General features: G+C 44.9%; 1 protein-coding gene across 1 annotated transcript; it reads left to right on the forward strand.

The window, feature by feature from the left end:
• Window positions 1–1,482: 1,482 nt before the first annotated feature.
• On the forward strand, window positions 1,483–11,228 carry Mpzl2 (myelin protein zero like 2). The gene is made up of 6 exons (XM_036193758.1): window positions 1,483–1,714; window positions 2,616–2,782; window positions 3,269–3,479; window positions 6,133–6,280; window positions 9,121–9,187; window positions 10,829–11,228. The coding sequence occupies exons 1-5, from the start codon at window positions 1,657–1,659 to the stop codon at window positions 9,176–9,178; spliced, it is 642 nt and encodes a 213-aa protein (XP_036049651.1). The 5' UTR covers window positions 1,483–1,656; the 3' UTR covers window positions 9,179–9,187; window positions 10,829–11,228.
• Window positions 11,229–12,437: the final 1,209 nt, after the last annotated feature.

The raw sequence follows: 12,437 nt of genomic DNA on the forward strand, positions 1-12,437 counted from the left end.
CGTCTTTTTTATTTTATCGCCCACTTCATAGGTCTTGTACACAAGCTTTGTCCTCGAACTGTATGTACCCCTAGCCTGACATTTCTTTATTTTCCTACTCAACCTGGCCCTTGTTTTCTTTCCCAGTACCCTTTGTTCCAGGACTCAGCTAGAAGACCATGAGTCACTAAAAAGTTTCTAGATAGCTAATCCAAGGATAAGGACAACTCAGTTGTATTCAGGGCACCAACCCCCATCTGGCCTACTTCTTTAAAAATATTTAATTACATTTTAACGTGTGTGTGTGTGTGTGTGTGTGTGTGTGTGTGTGTACCATAGCATACATGTGGAGGTCAGAGGACGACTTTCAGGTATTGATTCTCTCGTTCCACCATGTGGGTTCCAGAGAGAACTCAGGTGGCCCGTTTGTTGGCTTGGTGGCGCCAATACTCACAGAGCTGCCTCCGCCCACTTTTTAACTGCATGCTGTCGTTGGTCTTCTGTCTTTGGTCAGCTTGCTGCTGTGTCTTAATCTGGGACTCTTACAGGAGGAAGCCCTTAATCTCAACGTCTTAGACTTCTCACAAAGGTGCTGTCCTAAAAAACGGCAGTCCAAATCCGGAGCACAGGAAAGGTTTTCCTTCTGAATGACTAATTGCTTGAGAGTTTACTGTCTGATCACCCGTATCAGACTTTGTTTTGTGGGCAGAGAACACATGCCAGTCAGAAAGAATCCCATAGGGCTGTGGGTGTAGCTCAGTGCCAGGGCGCTAGCCTAGTAAGCACAAGGTCATGGGTTTAATTCCTGAGCATTGCCAAAGCTGGGTAATGGCATCACACAAGTTCAGGGCCCAGTCTGGGCTACATCATGAGACTGTAAAATAAAACTAAAAAAGATTCCAGGCAATTGCTTACCTCCTGGGCTGTTACTCTCTTCCCTATTAAAAAGATACCCTTTCTCAGAGGGTTGTGGAGATGAAAGGATAGCCAGGAAAGTACTTTGCAAACTGCCGAGGTGGGAGAGCTGTCCTGACCGGGGAAGGATCCAGCCTTGAGATTGGTTTGGTTTCTTTCTGCTGAGTCTCAGGAAAGACTGCCTGCATCATGGGTGGGATTGGGTTCCCAGAGGGGCGGAAGGAACTCCCATTCTTTCTGGGAGTTGCCTGAGCCAGGCCCTAGGTTATGTAGCCCCGAGGGCGAGAATCACAGCAAGCTACTTTCTACACTCACTCCCTAGGCAAGACTATATCCTATTTTAAAAGGCTGTGTGTGGCCAAGCCCAGAGCAGTTTGGGACATTTCAAATTGGCACCACCTCCTCTGGCTGCTTCTGCAGCCATCCGGAGGCCAGGCCTCGGTCAGATGAACGGAAAAGCAAAGAGGACCGCAGAGTCTGAGACCTTTGCGCAGAGGGCTGGAGTGTGGAGGAGGGCGGGAGGGAGAACCGGGAGGAGGGAGCTGGGTGCGGAGGCCCCACCTTTCATTCCAGCGCTGCACCGGCCGGGGCGGGATGAGTCACGGCTGGCTGGCTGTGCTGTGCACCTTCCCATAGGTGAGAGACTCGGACCTCTCTGGGAGAAAACTGCAGTGCCCGCTCGTCCTGGCTTTGGCCTTGGCAGGGTGCTGGAGCCCTGGGTCTGCCGGGTCTGGCCTCTGGGGCCACGGCTGACTTTCCCTGATGTGTGGAAAGAGCCCTGCGCGTGTGCTTCCACTTCTCCTGGGCTTACAGCTCACAGGTAAGAACTGGCGGGCTTCTAGTTTTTACCTCCACCGCCCGCTCTGTGTAAAGACAGAGCTCATGGCTTGAAGAAGTCTCAAGGGCTCTGTTGGGAGTTCCAGACCCGGCTGCAGTTCGTTGTAGTCCGACTGCCCCGAAACTTCAGTTCGGTGGGTTGCTTTGGGGCAGTGCTTTGGGCAAACAGGTTTAGGTGTGTTTGGCCGCTCGTGATTCAGGCACAGACAGGGCTTTCTGATCTCAGGTTACACACCATCTTTGTGTGGCTGCTCTCAGCCTCGGGCTGCTGGCTAGATCTGGCCCTTGGATTTCTGTGGGAGGAGGATTTTGTCTGCAGCACCACGGAGCAAACCTAGATTATCAGAGCGAGAGCCCCGTTGTGGTTCTGAAGCGGCCCCAATGCACACACTGAACTTGTAAATACGCCACGTGGTGTGAATGTTCCAGGGGTGCAGGCAAGCGCAGCTGCTGGGGTGGATTAACCTGCAGGCTAGTGGCAGTCCTAAGTCTACATGCTGGAAAACGTACCTGCCTGGAGACATTTTTTTTTTTAAAACATATACTTTATTGCTTGATCTTAGTACTCCATGTCTGACCAACGTTTGGGTTTTTGTTTCTGCTTTCCGTCTTATTGGCTGATCTTTGTAGTTTGTGGTTATAGTTCTGAAGTTGGTACCATGAGGCTGTGAAGAAAGTGAGTGCACCAGGTAGTTTGCTGGGCAGAACTTTTTAATTGGCCCTCGGGATGGGAGGGTCAAAGTTTGTGTAGGTAGGAGTGTATGCAGACTTCAGGTGAGTGAGTTTGGAGGCTGGCTTATTTGGAAGGTGTCAGCGGGTTGTTTTTTCTTTTTCTTCTTCTATGCTACACCCGCTGTTAAACCTTTTTCCTTCCTCTCTCCCAGCCCTTCGCCCTACAGCAGCTGTGGAGATTTACACCTCCGGGGCCCTGGAGGCAGTCAACGGGACAGATGTGCGCTTAAAATGCACTTTCTCCAGCTTTGCCCCTGTGGGCGATGCCCTAACAGTGACGTGGAATTTCCGTCCTCGAGATGGGGGTCGTGAGCAGTTTGTAAGTAGATTCTTATCACCTTTCAGCAGACCCTTGACTAGGATGTATTCAGGCATCGACCCTCAACCTCGAGATTGTACCACCCATTCACAGGGGTTGCCTAAGACCATCGGAGGAAAACATAGAAATTTACACTATGATTCATAGCAGTACCAAAATTGCAGCTCTGAAGTAGCATGGGGGGGGGGGAGTGCCACAACATGAGGAACTGTATTAAAGGGTCTCAGCATTAGGAAGGTTGAGAACCACTGTATTAAGGCGATCTCCACCCCCCCCCCCCTTTCCTGTGTTGGCCACATGCCTGGGGTTAAGTTGGGAACCAGTTCTGGGGACAGAGAGTGATAGATCTGAGAAAAAGGAAGCCAGGGAGTGTTCCGAGGAGCTAGCTGGAGTGTTGGTCAGATTTGCTGAAGGTTCTCTTCCGCCCCCACTATCTCAGCCTCCTGCCCGTACAGAGTGGGAAAGATCATCCTTTCTTCTCTGTAGGTGTTCTACTATCATATGGATCCCTTCAGACCCATGAGCGGAAGGTTCAAGGACCGGGTGGTCTGGGATGGGAACCCTGAGCGGTACGATGTCTCCATCATCCTCTGGAAGCTGCAGTTCGATGACAATGGGACGTATACCTGCCAGGTGAAGAACCCACCTGACGTCGATGGTCTGGTAGGGTTGATCCGGCTCAGCGTGGTGCACACTGGTAGGTTTTAGGAAGTGAGAGCTGGCCAAAAACAAACAAACAAACAAACAAAAACCAACCAAACAAAAAACCCAAACAACAACAAAAAAGTGCCATCTTTTGTGATGTTGGAAGGGAGAGAGGGCCTGGGGCTTCAGGGCTGGGAACTTCAGAAACTGAGGAGTCCTGGGGTGAAAAAAATAAAGGCTTTGTTTGGTCATGGAAACAAAGTAAAGAGATCTGAGGAATCTGTGACTAGAATGGCCTTGGGATCCTGAAAGGGACGAGAAGTAATTCTGATTAAAAAAAAGACTCACAATAGGTCAGTTCATTCTCTCATTTATTCCAGATGCGTATTGAGTACCTGTGTGCCAGGCACAATCCAAAGTGCTTGGTACACACTATCTCATTTAATCCTGACACACTACCAGTAATGGTCACCAATGTTCACTCAGTGCTCCTGGCTGTTAGGAGCTTTACAGGATACATTTATTTCTCCTCCTCCTCCTCCTCTTCCTCCTCCTCCTCCTCCTTCTCCTCCTCCTCCTCCTCCTTCTCTTCCTCCTCCTCCTTCTTCTTCTTCTGGTTTTTCGAGACAGGGTTGCTCTGTGTAGCTTTGCGCCTTTCCTGGAACTCACTCTGTAGCCCAGGCTGGACTTGAACTCACAGAGATCCACCTGGCTTTGCCTCCCGAGTGCTGGGACTAAAGGCGTGTACCACCTCTGCCCGGCTTTATTTATTCTTTTAAGAACAATTTTAAAATTATTATTTTATGTGCATGGGTGGTTTGCTTGCATGTATGCTGTGTACCACTTAAGTGCCTGGTACCCAGGGAGGCCAAAAGAGGGCTTCAGATCCCCTGGAATTGGAGTTACAGACAGTTGTGAGCTGCCATGTGGGTGCTGGAAATCAAATCCAGGTCCTTCGAAAAAGCAGCCAGTGCTCTTAACTGCTGAGTCATCTCTCCAGACTTATTTATTATGGGCAGGCACAATTTATAGGAATTGGTTTTTGTCCATGTCCCCCCCCCCCCCCCCCCCCAGGGTTTCTCTGTGTAGCTTTGGAGCTGGTCCTGGAACTCACTCTGTAGCCCAGGCTGGGCTTGAATTCACAGAGATATGCCTATCTCTGCCTCCTGAGTGCTGAGATTAAAGGCGTGCGCCACCACTGCCTGGCTAATTTTTTTTATAAGCATCCAAGAAATGGATATTGTTATGTCTTAACATAGGAAGAAACTGAGATTCAATAAAAATAAATAAATAACCCAGGTCACACAGTTAATAAGATAGAGCTAGCTCATGCATATGTGTGTGGTTGAGAAAAGCTCTCTCTATGTAGCCTGGCCTCAAACTTGAGATCTTCCTAACTCAGCTTCTTAAGAGTTGAAGAGGTGTGTGTTCTTAACTAACACACAGCATTGTTTAAAACACCTTTGTGTGTCAAGTGGTGTGATTGTTTCCTGTCACTATTACCTAGATCACTTTAAAGCCATTTTTCCAGGCTCTACCAAGAGACAGCTGTGTGGTCTACATAAATCATCTGAGTGCTGAAAGAATGCAATATCTTCAGACCTCAGCTGTTTTTGCTTTTTTCTGATAGGTCAGGCAAAAAACCCAAAACCACAGACAAAAACAACAGCGAGCAAACAACAATAACAACAAAACCAACACACAAAAAACAGTGGTTTAACATGTCAGAATCGCTGTTTTTTTTGAGAGCCTACAGAAAACCATGGCTCTGTTTTCTTACTTTAAGAAATAGATGGGGGTTGGGGATTTAGCTCAGTGGTAGAGTGCTTGCCTAGCAAGTGCGATGCCCTGAGTTTGGTCCTCAGCTCCAGGAAAAAAAACCCAAAAAAACCAAAAACAAGAAATAGATGTAAACTTACAGAGACTCCATTTCTCTATATATGTGTATTGGTGTTTTGCCTGCATGTATGTCTGTGCACCACCTGTGTGCCTGGTGCCTGCAGAGGCCAGAAGAAGGCCTTGGATCTCCTGGAACTTTTTTATCCTTCCTGATGGCTTCTAGGCTGGAAACTCCTGGCACAGACATTCTCTTGATGGCCTTTCTGGCACATAGGGTTATTGCTTTACTTGTCTGTCTTCCTGGGAAAACACACCCACAACCACACACACCACAACACACACACACACACACACACACACACACACACACACACCCCACAGCGCCGTGGGGATAATGCTTGTGACCTTTCATTTCTATCATAGTGACAGGAACACAGTAGGTAGAGTTATGCAGGACTGAGTTGGACATAGTTCTGACTAGGTTAGCAGTAACTTGAATTACCGGGCAGTTTAACTGACTCAGTGGTTCTCAGTACTTGGGTGTCGTCACCGTCACCTGGAGGACATGTCCGAACGCAGATGGCTGGATTTACCCCAGTGCTTCTAGTCCAGCATGTTTGGGGTGGGGCCTGAGAATTTCACTTCAAAGCTCTCCACTGGTGAGGTCACTGCTTCTGGAATCACACTAGAGAAGCCCTGAAGTAGTCTGAGCAGGTTTCCTCTGTGGCCAAAGGCTACAACAATGATTTGCTATTTTATACACGACAGTAGGAGAAAGGAAGAGTCTGGTTGATGATGAGAAGCACCGTTACTGCCTTTAGATTTCACCTCACTTACTGCTCTGTCTTGTCTTTTTCTCCTCACAGTGCCCTTCTCTGAGATCTTCTTCCTGGCTGTGGCCATTGGCTCTGCATGCGCAGTGATGATCATAATAGTGATCACTGTGGTCCTCTTACAGCACTTCCGGAAACGGCGACGGGCGAAAAGGGCTGATAAAGATGAGGGGATAAAATCGTAAGGCTGAGTGCGCCCTGGGGAAGGCCTGCTCGTACTTTTGGGGTGGCTCTTGGGATTGTTTTCAACGGGGTCAAACAACTGTTGAACAGTTTCTTTTACTTTTGACCAAATGTGTGAGAAGTTCCATTTCACAGGACAGATAAATTAGGACATGGGTGGTAACTTTACAAAATGCTTCTTTTTGTCCTGGAGCTGAGGACCGAACCCAGGGCCTTACGCTTGCTAGGCAAGCGCTCTACCACTGAGCTAAATCCCCAATCCATACAAAGTGCTTCTTAATGGGGCTTGAGAGATGGCTCAGTGGTTAAGAGCATAGACTGCTCTTGCAGAGGACCTGAGTTCGGTTTCCAGCACCCATGTCTGGTAGCTCATAGCAGCTTTTGCCTCAGGCTCCAGGATGCAACACCTGTGGCCTCTGTGATCCCCTGCACTTATGTGCACAAACCTGCATCCAGATAGACACACACACATAACCTAAAAACCAAATAAATCTTTAAACAGCAACAATAACAAAATCCAAAAGGGTTCTTCATTCTACAACAGATCTCCCCAAAGAAATTCATTTATTATGTGGGATTTTGGGTGCCATAAACAAGTGAGTATGTGCAGCTTTGAAAGACTCCTCTGTGAAGGGAAGTGCACTTGTAAGAGCTGCAGGGCAAGGCACTCAGCAGTCACTGAATACCGTGGTGACTGAGCAAGTTTGCTGTGCGGACAGTTAGTGCTCAGGGCACATTTTAAAACTGAGATAAAGTTTAGAAGCTATAAAACTCACTCATCTGGAAAGAAGAGATGGCTTGACAGTCAAGAACGCTGCCTGCTCTTGCAGAGGACCTGGCTTTGGTTCCCAGTTTCCATGTGGTGCCTCGTAACTGTCTGCGACTCCAGATCTGGGGGATCTGACCCCTTCTTTTGGTTTCTGTGGGTTCTGCACTTACATATTCACAGGGAAAACATTCAAATTAAATAAAAATAAACCTTAGAAAGAAAATGCACCCTTTTAAATATACACAAAGTTGTGCAATAACCACCAATTCTAGAACCTTTCAAGCATTTGTCCCTGGAGAAATCCCCTATCTTCTAGCCATTGCTCCTACCACCAGCTCGACAGCTACTCACCTGCTCTCTGTCAGTGGGGTTGTGTCTATCCTGAGCATTTAATGTAAGTAGAACCATGAAATATGTGACCTTTTGTATCTAGCTTCTTTCATTCAGTATGTTCTCAAAAGTTGTCAATGTTGTAAAACAGTCACTACTTCGTAGTTTTTGTGTATGCTATGTGCATGTGTGTGCCTATGTGGAGGCCAGAGGTACACATTGGGTGTCTTCCTCTGTTGTTCTCTATATTCTTTGAGACATGATCTCTCACTGAGCTTGGGGCTCAGTGACTGGATAGACTGGCTCTCTAGCAAGCCTCTGGGATCCTTCTGTCTCCACCTAAGACTAAAGGGGTTCACTACCACACCTGAGGCTTTTTACATGGCACCAGGAGATCTGAACTTAGATCCTTGCACAGCAAGCAGTTTACACACTCAACTGTCTCCCCATCTTACTCTATTCTTTTTTATGGCTGTATGATGTTCCACTATAGGGGGCACACCACATTGTTTGTCTATTCAGGTGATGGGCATACAGTTTTTTTCTTCTTTTTGGTTATTATAACTAATATCAATTAAAATGAACATGCTCTATACCAATTTTTGTATACACATACTTTCAATTCTCCCAATAATAAAGGGACATTGCCAAGTCATTGGTAACTATTGAATTTTTGGAGGATTTGACTGATTGTTTTCCCGTAACAGTCAATACATTCCTATCAGCAATGTATGGACATTAGAATTTCTCCACATTTTCACCAGCATTCAGTTTTGATTATTGCCCTCTAGTGGATGTGAGGAGTTGTCTCAGTGAGATTTTGATTTGCATCTTAGTGGTGACTAATGGTCCGCCTCCACCTCCCATGTGTTTAAGTGGCCGTTTATAGAACATCTCTGGAAATGTGTCTGTTCAGAGAGTCTGCCCAATCTCAAACTAAGATGGATGTCTTTTTATTGTTGAGCTATAAGGGTGTCTGTCCCCTTTCACTCACATTACCTGAGATTGCTCCCATTCTGAGCTCTCTCTGCTCCTTCTTGAATATTATCCATTAAGACACAAAAGTTTTTTGTTTTGATGAAGTCCATCTCTTCTAAGAACTTTATATTTTCAGTTACATTCTTACATTTATATCTTTGGTGTATTTTGAGTTAAGTTTTGTATATAATTAAGAGTCTCCATTCATTCTTTTGCATATGGATTTATAAGTACCTCAGAATCACTTATTTATTTTAATTGGTAAATATATACTGAAATACATGTAATTCTTTGGGAAGCATCTAAGGAACCCATCGATGGCATTCTGGCTTGAAGAGAATATAATCTATAAAGAGGTGTTCTAGGCCAAACAAAAACAAAACAAAACCAAACAAAACCCAAACAACAACAACAAGTTCCCCTTTTTGTAGAGGAGCAGAGACATTAGAAGTGAGACACAATGGTGAAGTGTAGGTGTGCACTTTCAACTTCTGCCGCACTATAAAAGATCCTAGGGGACTTCTCTCACATTCTGAAGTGTCTGAGTTCAGACTCATAAGACACGTAGGGCATCAGCATTATTACTTACACAGCACTGGTGGTTTAGCTCTCTGTAGCTTAAATGGACTCCAGGCATATGTACTTTTTCCTAAAGTCTGGGGGCTGGGGGCCGGGTACCTTACCTGGTGCTGCTCTGAGACCTGCCACCTCTGCTTCTTGTCTTGCTCACCTGACATTTGGCTTCTATTCCTTTGTTTCAGAAAAGAGGAGGAGATACTCAAACAAGAGAACAAGGTCTCTGTGTATTTGGAAGACTAACACTGTGAGGTAAGGGTCACATGTGGGTGACTTCTGTCTTCAGCTTGCCCAGCTGTTTAGCCCATGTCTCACATGGATGGATCTCTCTGGTCACTGTCTGGCCATCTGTTTAGAAGGCAGATTGGTCTCCTATTAGCTTCGTAGAGGACTTCCCCTTTCAGGGTGCTTGTGCGTATGGTTAAGAAGCCAGACAACTTCCTTTAAAGCTGAGAGAACTCTACATTTTGAGGTTTGGGGGTTATATTAACCACCACCAATAATGAACTTACAACAGGTGAATAAATAATTTGTGTGTATGTGTGTGTGTGTGTGTGTGTGTGCGCACATATATGTGCATATGCATGTGGAGATCAGATGACAACCTCAGGTGCCATCTACCTTGGGTTTTTTTTTTTTTGTTGTTGTTGTTGTTTATGGTTTCTTGTGTGTCTGTGCGGCAGTCTCTCACTGGCATGGTACTTGCTGTTTGAGTTAGGCTGCGTGGCCACTAAAGCTTCTCTCAGCTTCTCAGCATGTGCCACATGCCCTGTTGTTTTCATGTGTTCTGGTGATAGAACTTGGCTTTATTCCTGTATGGCAAGCACTTTGCCAACTGAACTATCTCTCTAGCCCAATAAATCATTTTTTAATGAAACAATTTATATCTGGTGGTTTGGTTCTCATTAATTGTCATTTATGGCATGGCGGTAAGTGACCTAAGGATCAGAGAGATGGCTCAGTGGTTAAGAATACGTCCTGCTCCTGCAGAGGTCTTGAGTTCAGTTCTTAGCACCTGCATGGTGGCTCACAACCATCCATAACCAGGTCCAGGGGATCCAACATCCTCTTCTGAACTTGTTGGGCACAACACACACGTGGTGCACACACAAAAATACAGGCAAAACACTAAGTAAAATAAATAAATCTGAATAAAGTTTAAAGAAAATTTATCAAACTAACACTATCAAGTGTAGCCTGTGGTTTCTGATAGAAGATACAAATTTAAACAAATTACAAAAAGTTAGGAGGTTGGGCTTGGCACGGTGGTATAGTACTTGATTTTAATTCCAGCACTCAAGAGGAAGAGACAGGTGCATCTCTGAGTTCAAGGCCAGTCTGGTCTACATAGTGAGTTCGAGGGCAGCTAGGGCTATGTAGTGAGACCTTGTTTAAAAAAATGGAGGTTGTAATTAAGATTTTGAATACGAACATGAATGTGGATATTAAGGAGTTATTAGGTCTTATTAGGTGTATAATGGTATTATGGTTACAAAGGAAAACAAGTTTTAAAAATGTATGTTATAATATGTAGAGGTAAGTCTATAATTAAAAAAAACTTCAGTCATAAAACAAAATAATGCCAAAAAGAAAGGAAAAACTTTCAAAGTAAGCAGTGCATGAATTCTACACATTGACTAATCTACTTTCCTTTATGTTGATTTAGTCAATGGAGGAAGAAGGCATGGGCTGTAAACATGTGAGTAATCTGTAGTTACCCAAATGTCCACGAAAGGCTCTTAGAAAAGACACTGCTAGCGTGGTGGCACATGCCTATAATCCCAGCAAAAGAATATTTTCCATGAGGAGGGTCATGAGTGTGTGATGGGCACTGCCAGGTATTCCTCTTACACTCTTCTCAAGGACATTATCCTTTTAAACTTTGTATTCCAGGAAGCTGAGGATTTTCAAGGACTACTTTTAAGGAAGTCAATGGAAACTTTTCCAGTGATGACCTGTCATCTTGCAAGTTCTGCAGCACAAACCTGCCTAGATGAGCAACGCCCTTGCCCAGCAGCTTAGGACTCTCCCTGAGCAGACACCACTAGACTTCTGTGTCTCTTCATTACTAGGGTTTTACCTAATTCCAGAGTGCGGATGTGTATTAGCTTTTGTAAACTGGAAATTACATTTTTGTCCTTCCATATGCCTGTGGGGTATGACTCCTGTACTCCTGTGTGTATTGGCATCAAAGGGGCAGGAAAGCCAGCTAACCTGTCTGTCAGGTGACATTGCTTCTCACATTTGAGTTTCTTTCTTTCTTTTTTTTTTGAGCTGAGGATCGAACCCAGGGCCTTGTGCTTGCTAGGCGAGCACTCTACCACTGAGCTAAATCCCCAACCCTTTTGAGTTTCTTTAGAACAGCACAGACGTGTGCTAGGAGGTCTGGAGAGATGGCTCAACCTTTAAGAGCACTTGTTGCCCTTACAGAAGACCCCAGTTCAGCACCCACATGTTGACTCACAACCACCAGTTAACTCCAGTTCTAGGGGATGTGACACCCTCTTCTAGTGTCTGCGGGCACTGCATACATCTGGTACCTGTATATACATGCAGGCAAAACCCCCATACATAAAATGAAAATAAATTAAATCACAGAAAGGTGAGCTAAACCTCCTCCCTGCCATTTTTGATGAATAGCAAACCCCAAATTCACACCGGAAGTCTGATTTTCATGGCTGTCCTTAAGTAATAGACACATCTTGTTTAACTGAATTTGTTCAGTTTCCTAAGTTTATTGACAATTAATCCAAGGTTTATAGGTGACAGTGCAAGTCTAAGCACAGTAACTACAAAAGGTCATGAGAACACCAGTATACCAGCAGATGCTACCAGGAAGAATCGCTCATGGCCATTTTTATATTTTATTTATTTTTAGACAAGTTCTCACTTTGTATCACTGGCTGGTCTAGAACTAGCTATGTTGCCAGGCCTTAATGTCAGAGAGCCCTCCTGCCTCAGCTCTCAAGTGCTGGGGTTGAAGGTGTACCACCACATTCAGCTTCACTGCAGGTTTGTACTGAGTACAGCTTGCTTACTGTGTTCTGTCTCCTTCAGCAAAACTCAGCTCATTTGCTGACTTTGTGATATTATTGTATTACAACTTAAAATTAATTTAGACTTGTGAAAAAGGCCAACCCAAGCAAATGACCATTTTGCACAATCTTATGTAAGTTTGAGAACTGAAAGAAATTCTTTAAAGTACTTTCAGTTTTAATTCACCTTGTTTTAAGGAGAATTTGGCAGGGACCAAAGAAATACCCAAGCTACTTAAAAGTAATGAATCAACTTTATTTTTCCCTTGAATATAAAGCAAAATTTTCAAGTGGGCTATGGATAGAAGAGGGATGGATTTCTCCTTTGCATCTAGTTCCTTGGTGTGTGTGCACACAAGTCACAACAGTGTTGCTGGGAGAACAGAGAACATCTAAAAGTGAATCTTTACAATGTGATGTTTTAATCCTCATTAGACTGCTGTACAGATAGATTCCTTCTTCTAAAA

This window comes from Onychomys torridus, chromosome 7 (genome assembly GCF_903995425.1).
Source record: "Onychomys torridus chromosome 7, mOncTor1.1, whole genome shotgun sequence".
In the NCBI taxonomy this organism is placed as follows: Eukaryota; Metazoa; Chordata; class Mammalia; order Rodentia; family Cricetidae; genus Onychomys; species Onychomys torridus.